At 42.4% G+C, this 7,681-nt stretch overlaps 1 protein-coding gene across 7 annotated transcripts in view; it reads right to left on the bottom strand.

The window, feature by feature from the left end:
- DNAH3 (dynein axonemal heavy chain 3) overlaps positions 1 to 7,681 on the bottom strand; it is a 237,164-nt gene that overhangs the window by 175,612 nt on the left and 53,871 nt on the right. For 5 of the 7 annotated variants that reach the window (XM_037740562.1, XM_017534343.1, XM_017534342.1 and 2 more), the window contains 3 exons: positions 6,818 to 6,941; positions 1,782 to 1,935; positions 389 to 533 (listed from right to left, as the gene is read on the bottom strand). In XM_037740562.1, coding sequence (XP_037596490.1) covers positions 389 to 533; positions 1,782 to 1,935; positions 6,818 to 6,941 — 423 coding nt within the window. Of the gene's footprint in view, positions 1 to 388; positions 534 to 1,781; positions 1,936 to 6,817; positions 6,942 to 7,681 lie in introns of those variants that run through there. The other 2 variants (XM_037740566.1, XM_037740567.1) reach the window with 2 other exon arrangements.

Genomic DNA, 7,681 nt, shown 5'->3' on the forward strand with positions numbered 1-7,681 from the left:
TGAGACAGAGTCTTGCTTTTTCGCCAGGCGCTAGGCTAGAGTGCAGTGGTGCAATCTCAGCTCACTGCAATCTCCACCTCCCCAGTTCAAGCAATTCTACTGCCTCAGCCTCCCAATTAGCTGGGACTATAGACGCGCGCCACCATGTCCAGCTGATTTTTGTATTTTTAGTAGAGAGGGGGTTTCACCATGTTGGCCAGGATGGTTTCAATCTCTTGACCTCGTGATCTGCCTGCCTCGGCCTCCCAAAGTGCTGGGATTACAGGCGTAAGCCACTGCGCCTGGCCAAGTCCAGACAGATTCTTAAGTGCAACCTGTATTTCAGAAGTGGCTAGGTGGATCCTGCACCCATCCCCATCTGTCCCAGCAGAGTGAGATCACCGCATACCATTCATCCATTCCTCGGACTTGGTGCTGAACTCATAGGCTGTCGTCCACAGCTGCTCATAAGGCACTTTGTTCGTCAGCATGGCTTGCAGAAGAGGATAGGTACTCTTGTCCTTTTCCAATAGCTCTTCCTCCTTATTGATCAACTGCAAGGCAAAAGCAGATACTGGTTTATGGGATGAATTGTTCTCCTAAACCCTAGAAGGCACCATGGCAAATTCCTCAGCGCCTTGAAAACCAAGTGGAAGGAAATGCTTATTCATCTGGAGAGTAAGAGAGGAAACTAAAGCATGAACTCAAGCATGAATGTCCCTCTGCCACCTCCAAGGATGTTGGCAGCTGAGGTCTGTCTGGTTGAAACTGTAGGATAATCAGCTTGTTGTGTCTTCAGCAGTTAGATCATCTGGCACATGGCAAATAACAAATACTCTTTGAACAAATAAGGGAACTTGTCACTGAGATCAGCTATAGTGACATTTCATAAATTTGGCTATCTTAAGAATACTTAATTCTGTTATGACAGTTTTAATGTTGCTTTTGCCCTTTCATCTCTGTTTCCACTCTATGATAGCCATATCTCCGTTTCATAATTTTCATATGTACTTTAGCTACTTATATGAAGTCACCTCCTTATACTGACTTGGCCCGGAGGTAAGAATTTTAATGGTTAAAGAACTTACCAGCTGACCTTTGGGGAAAGTTACTTAGCTTCTTCAAGACTTAGTTCTCTTACTTCAGGGATAAGTGAGGATAATAACAGTACCTAACCCAAAGATGTGTTACAGGCATTAAATGAAATATCGCATATGAAGCTCTTCGTCATTGCTAAGCACACAATAAATGCTTAATATATGTGAGCATTAACCTTATTGTAATTTCTTCTTTGGGTGCTCAGTAACTAAGGAAAAAGTCTGGTGTCAAGAAGGGATGTGAAAAGGTAGCTGAGAGAACCAATAAGCTGGGCATGGTGGCTTATGCCTGTAATCCCAGCACTTTGGGAGGTTGAGGAAGGTGGATCACTTGGGGTCAGGAGTTTAAGACCAGCCTAGCCAACGTGGCAAAATTCCATCTCTACTAAAAATACAAAAAATTAGCTGGGCATGGTGGCACATACCTGCAATCCCAACTATTTTGGAGGGTGAGGCAGGAGAATCACTTGAACCCAGGAGGTGGCAGTTGCAGTGAGCTGAGCTCACACTACTGCACTCTAGCCTGGACATCAGAGTGAGACCCTGTCTTACAAAAAAAAGAAAGTACCAATGAAAGAACTGGCCAATGAGTTAATCAATACTATCCACCTAATAGTTGCTGTTAAGAAACCAGAAATACACAAGCAAGGATCAGAACCGACAGAGCAGTAGAGCATCGTAAGTCCCCGTCTCAAGATCCCAAACCTCAGATTCCACCAGCGCCTGATCTAGGTTCTTTGAAAGCTCATTAAGCTTTTCAACATTGTGCTTCATTTCTTCCATAGTCATCACTTCACGCTTCCTAAAACCTTCCAGTTCTTTGTGGTAGACCTCAAGTTTCAACTCAAATTCTGAGCATCTGAAAGTAAAGACAGCCTGGTCACATTTGGACTTTGCATTTTGTACACTTTCAAAACATCAGCTCTGCTTGCCCATATTTAAGCCTGCAGTTAATTGGATCAGGTACCTGCAGATTTCCTCCCCCCCATCCTCTCCACTCCATCTCTATCTCTCTCTCTCTGAAAATAAATGAAGATGAAACAATAAGTTAAACTATCTATAAGACAACCTCCCAGAAATGGAGCTGTTGTGAGCCTATTGGTGGTTAAACATTTCCCGGTGTTTTTCTGTACAGGTAAATATGTATAAGATATATGTACACATATACATATTGTTTATCCATTCAGCCATTAGACATTTGTTATTGAGTGCCTAATACATTCTAGAACTGCCCTAGGCATCAGGAATATATCTGTGAAGTATGCTATTAAGCTTTCCACCGTCATGGAGCTTGTATTTTAATTGAGGGAGACCTAGACAACAGACATGGATGTATGAAGGGAAAGATAGATAGATAGATAGATAGATAGATAGATAGATAGATAGATGATAGATGAATGGATGATGGATGAATGGATGAATGGCTGGATAGATGGATGGATGAATAAATCCAGAGTCAAGACAAACAATAAGTTATTTCTGTTAGTGATAAATGCTCTGGAGGAAATAAAACAGGGCAGAGTGACTAGCAGACAAACATGGAGGACTACCGTAGCTAGAGTGATCAGGGGTGACCTTTCCAGAGATTTATCAATTTCATCCATATGATCAACAAAGCAGGTCTCAGTGCTCCCTTTTTCTAATGAGGTAGAATAATATAGCATCAAGTGAACAGGGTCTTGAGCCAGACAAGCTAGATTCAAATTCCTACCTTGCCACTTAGTAGCTAAGTAGTCTTGGGAAAGTTACTTAAACTCTATGCCTCGGGTACATAAAACAAGGATAGAAAAAGTACCGGCTTAATAGTTAAAGTCCACGAGAACAAAAAAAAGCTCAGAATTGAGCCTAGTATACAATAGTCAATACACAAGTGTTTGCTCACATTCACTAAAATGTAAACTCTATAAATACAGTAGATTTTCCTGTATTTTTTTTAACCCAGCTCTGCTCAAGAAAATAAATATGTTTCTTGTCTCCTTAATTCCTTGTTGTGTCTTTAGCAGTTAGACCATCTGGCATATAGCAAATAATCAATACTCTTTGAACAAACAAGGGAACTTGTCACTGAGATCAGCTATAGTGACATTTCATAAATTTGGCTATCTTAAGAATACTTAATTCTGTTATGACAGTTTTAATGTTGCTTTTTTCTTAAACTCAATTTAAGATAATTTATTTTCAAGTGGTTTGACTTGAGCTTTCTTTCTTTTCTTTCCTTCCTTCCTTCTTTCCCTCCCTCCTTCCTTCCTTCCTTCCCTCCCTTCTTCCTTTTTCTCTTTCTTTTTGACAGAGTCTCGCTCTGTTGCCCAAGCTAGAGTGCAGTGATACAATCTTGGCTCACTGAACCTCCATCTCTTGGGTTCAAGTCATTCTCCTGCCTCAGCCTCCTGAGTAGCTGGGATTATAGGTGACCACCACCATGCCCAGCTGATTTTTGTATTTTTTGTACGGACGGGATTTCACCATGTTGGCCAGGCTAATCTCAAACTCCTGACCTCAGGTGATTTGCTTGCCTTGGCCTCCCAAAGTCCTGGGATTACAGGCATGAGCTACATATTCTGGCCTCCATTCCTTTTCTCAGCTTTTTAGTTTTGTTTTGTAATAAGCCGTAATTTTAGATTCTGGTTGGTGTTCATTTTTAAGAATATCCTTAGTGTAAAAACATTTCTTTCATTCATTCATCCATTAAAATGGTGAACATCCACTATATACAAGGAACCATGTTCTATCTGAATCTTTAGGCTTTGGTGAAACACAATCTCGGGTGCTCTCCCTAAGTAAGCCCTCTTCCCTCCTTCGTCCAGGATGCCAAAGTGTTTTCCATTACCCTTTTATGGCAGAGAACAGCAGCTCACATCCCTGAGTCATCCATCACTTAAATTTAATATAACTTCCAGAACCACAGAATCTACCATTGAGTCAGATGCAAAACTTATTTTTCTCCTGTTGTCTATGCAATTAGGTGCTGCTAAGTGCCTTTTCTTTCTGAAGAAAATTTAATGAAACATCATTAAATTCTTTCTGAAGCTCCAAATACTATACTCACATAGAAATCTCTGATGAAAGCAGTTTTGAATTCCTCCCAGAGGGCAACAGCATGTAAGCTCAGTGATTACCTTAAAATATTACTATTGTTTCTAATTTCTTCTAATTGCTGAGCACATTATAGTTTCCAAAGTACTTTCGTGTCCTCGTAACACACGCATACAAACAGATGCTCCTTGACTTACAATGGGGTTACATCCCTATCAGCCTAATGTAAGTTGAAAATACTGGAAATTAATTGGCTGGGGGCGGTGGCTCATGCTATAATCCCAGGACTTTGGGAGGCCAAGGCAGGTGGATCACAAGGTCAGGAGTTTGAGGCCAACCTGACCAACATGGTGAAATCCTGCCTCTACTAAAAATACAAAAAATTAGCCAGGTGTGGTGGTGTGTGCCTATAATCCCAGCTACTCAGGAGTCTGAGGGAGGAGAATCGCTTGAACCCAGGATGGTGAGGTTACAGTGAGCCAAGATAGTGCCACTGCACTTCAGCCTGGGCGACAAAGCGAGACTCCATCTCAACAAAGAAAAAAAAAAATAGAAAATAGTGGAAATTGAAAATTCATTTAATACACCTAACCTACCGAACTTCGTGGCTAGCCTAGCCTTCCTTAAATGTGCTCAGAACACTCATATTAGTCCACAGCTATCATCTAAGACAAGCCTGTTTTATAGTAAAGTGTTGACTATCCCATGTAACTTATTGTATACTGCACTGAGTGAAAAACAGAATAATTGTATGGGTACTCAAAGTATCACTTTCACACCATCAGAAAGTCAAAGAATCGCAAGTCGAACCATTGTAAGTCTGACTAGCTGTGTGTATGTGTGTGTACACATATAAATTCCATACATATTTCACGTAAATTCCTATATATATATGTATATATATCCCAATATATTATATTCCATAGAATAATACAATCATTAGCAAATAGTAGGCACTCAGGAAATTAGGTTGAATAAGAGTTGTATTTGTGGGACCACTTAGAGCATAAGGGAGGATTCTGGCAGGAAACAATTCATTCCCATGTTCAAAGAAAGATACTTTAAGGAAGGATTGATTACTTGCAGGGGTGAGATATGGGATTAAAGGAACAAATAGCAGACAATAAGGCACCCAGAGACTAGCATCAGAGGGAAGCCATTAGGACCCACAGGCTGGGGACAATGGGAAACTGGAACCAGGGAGGAGCAGGTGTTGACATCAGAGGGATGCAGCTACTGCCTCTAAGCCCCAGGGCCAGGCAGGGAGGGAGTAGAAGAAAAGCCTACTAGCAACTCTCCAACCTCCTGCAGGGCTCCATGGACAGGGCCTAGCCCAGATCCAACAGAAAAGAGAATCAAACACTGCAGACTGGGCATCACCTTCCAAGTGCAGAGCCGGAGGGTGGGGTAGGGACAGCGAATGGAGAAGAACTGGCATGGAACCCCAAAATCATTAATGTGGGCTGGGAAAATAAAGCCAGGTTTCTTGCAGAGGAAGCATGATTATTTTCTTATGAGATAGATGGATGCATGAATAGAGCTTCATCCATCTCACAGGCTGTTCCCAGGATTAAAGCAAAATGATGGACATAAGGATTTAAAGGTTCATCCAAGAGAGGGCTGAGCCCAGGGGTGCCCTGCTGAGCTTCTAGAAGAGCAGACCTCTGCTGGCCTCTGCTGTCAAAAGCTGGGGAACCAGTGGTTGAGATCAAGCTGAGAGTCACCCCTCAGAAGGAGAAATGGGCACTTCCTAACTCTCGTCATAAATGACAATTGTTTCCAGGGCTGGGTGGGGTGTCCCTGGAATTCCAGCACTTTGGCAGGCCAAGGTGGGTGGATCACAAGGTCAGGACTTCGATATCAGCCTGGTGAAATGGTGAAACCCTGTCTCTACTAAAAATACAAAAAATTAGCTGGGTGTGGTGGCGTGTGGCTGTAATCCCAGCTACTTGGGAGGCTGAGGCAGGAGAATTGCTTAAACTCAGGAGGCAGAGGTTGTGGTGAGTGGAGATCACGCCATTGCACTTCAGCCTGAGTGACAGAGCAAGACTCTATCTCAAACAAAAACAAAAACAAACAAAAAAAACCATGTGCATGGCACTTGGCTCACTTCGCTTGACATTATTGACATTATCGGATTTGTCGGTATGTCTGTATTTTCTATGTCACTGGATTAAAATCTTTATTAGCAGCCAAACACACATATATGTCTAGAATAGTGCATAGCACGTCATGAAAATCCATAAAAAATACCAATTGAATTGACAAATAATGAACGAATAAGAGATTATAGCCACATTATCTCTGAACAAGACCAGTTGCAAAATAGGCAATTTCTCAGTCACCCTGTCATGCCTTTATTATCCCTGTCTTGATATCTTACAGATCTGTGGTCTCCAGTGTAAGGCTGACAATTTCACTATTATTACTGGGGAGGCTGTTATTACATGCAACTAGTTTTGCCTTTTTCTCTCTGTACCACCAAATTCCAATTATTCAAGGCAGGAATGGAAGATGTTAGCAGAGGTTACTACAGTGAAGCAGTCTTAAAACATCCCTCATTCCTTCTGCACCAATTGCTTTTAGACTTCACCCACAGATTGCCATAGAGTTGGGGGTGGCAGGGGCCCTAGACAGAACCAGGAACCTGCAGCATGGGTGAAGAAGTCAGATCTCATTTCCAAAACAATCCCAGACTCTCCCGCTACCTTTTAATCAGATCCATTTCTGCCTGATCCCTCTTGTGCAGGAGCAAGTTCCGGCTGCTTTCAAAGACATCTTCAATCTGGTCTGGCCAGAGGAACAGAGTGCTGTTCAGTTTGATGTCCTCATCTGCAAAACACATACTGTCTGCTCCTGGACACTGTTCAGCATAGGTCAGCATGTGGCGAATTAATTAGGCAGAACAAGAGGTCAACAGGAGTGGTGTGGGGGTGGTCATGAACACATGGATGGGTGCCAGTGACATTTATTGAGCATTTACTAAGGGCCAGGCTAGAAGGTAGATGATATTTTCAGCCTTGTTTGCACAGATGGCAAACACAGCCATTGAGCCTAGTGGTCAAGGTTATACTGCTAGAAGGCAGCAGAGAGGAATTCAAATCCAGCTCTAATTCTAAAGCCTACGTTCTAACCTCTCTGCTTAATTGCCTTCCTAGCTAGGTCTGAGTCAAGTCCGAAACCCAAGTTGATGCTCTGGTTCCACAATTCAAACTATTGTCCTCATCTGCATCTCGGTTTCCCTTTTGGTTAAATGACAGTCATGGTATCAAAGCCAGATGCCCTACCCATTTTGTGACTCTGGTCAATTAAAATACCCACCCCAGGTTTCCTTTGTAAATTTTGGGAGGCAGAGCCCACAGTGAGAGTCTGTGGTGTGTCCAGGGGTCAAGGGCACACAGCTCATGAACATGCAGGTGGATGGTTAAGGAATCACTTTTCACTCCCAGTCCCCATGTCTCCCTCCCATCAACTTCCCCCTGACATCCACACATTTTGAATACCAAGTAATTCACAAGTATTTTCAGATACAAAATGGCTTGTTGAGAGGTTATCAACTTTTCCTTCAGAAT

Source organism: Cebus imitator, unplaced genomic scaffold, assembly GCF_001604975.1.
Source record: "Cebus imitator isolate Cc_AM_T3 unplaced genomic scaffold, Cebus_imitator-1.0 Scaffold85, whole genome shotgun sequence".
NCBI classification, from domain to species: Eukaryota; Metazoa; Chordata; class Mammalia; order Primates; family Cebidae; genus Cebus; species Cebus imitator.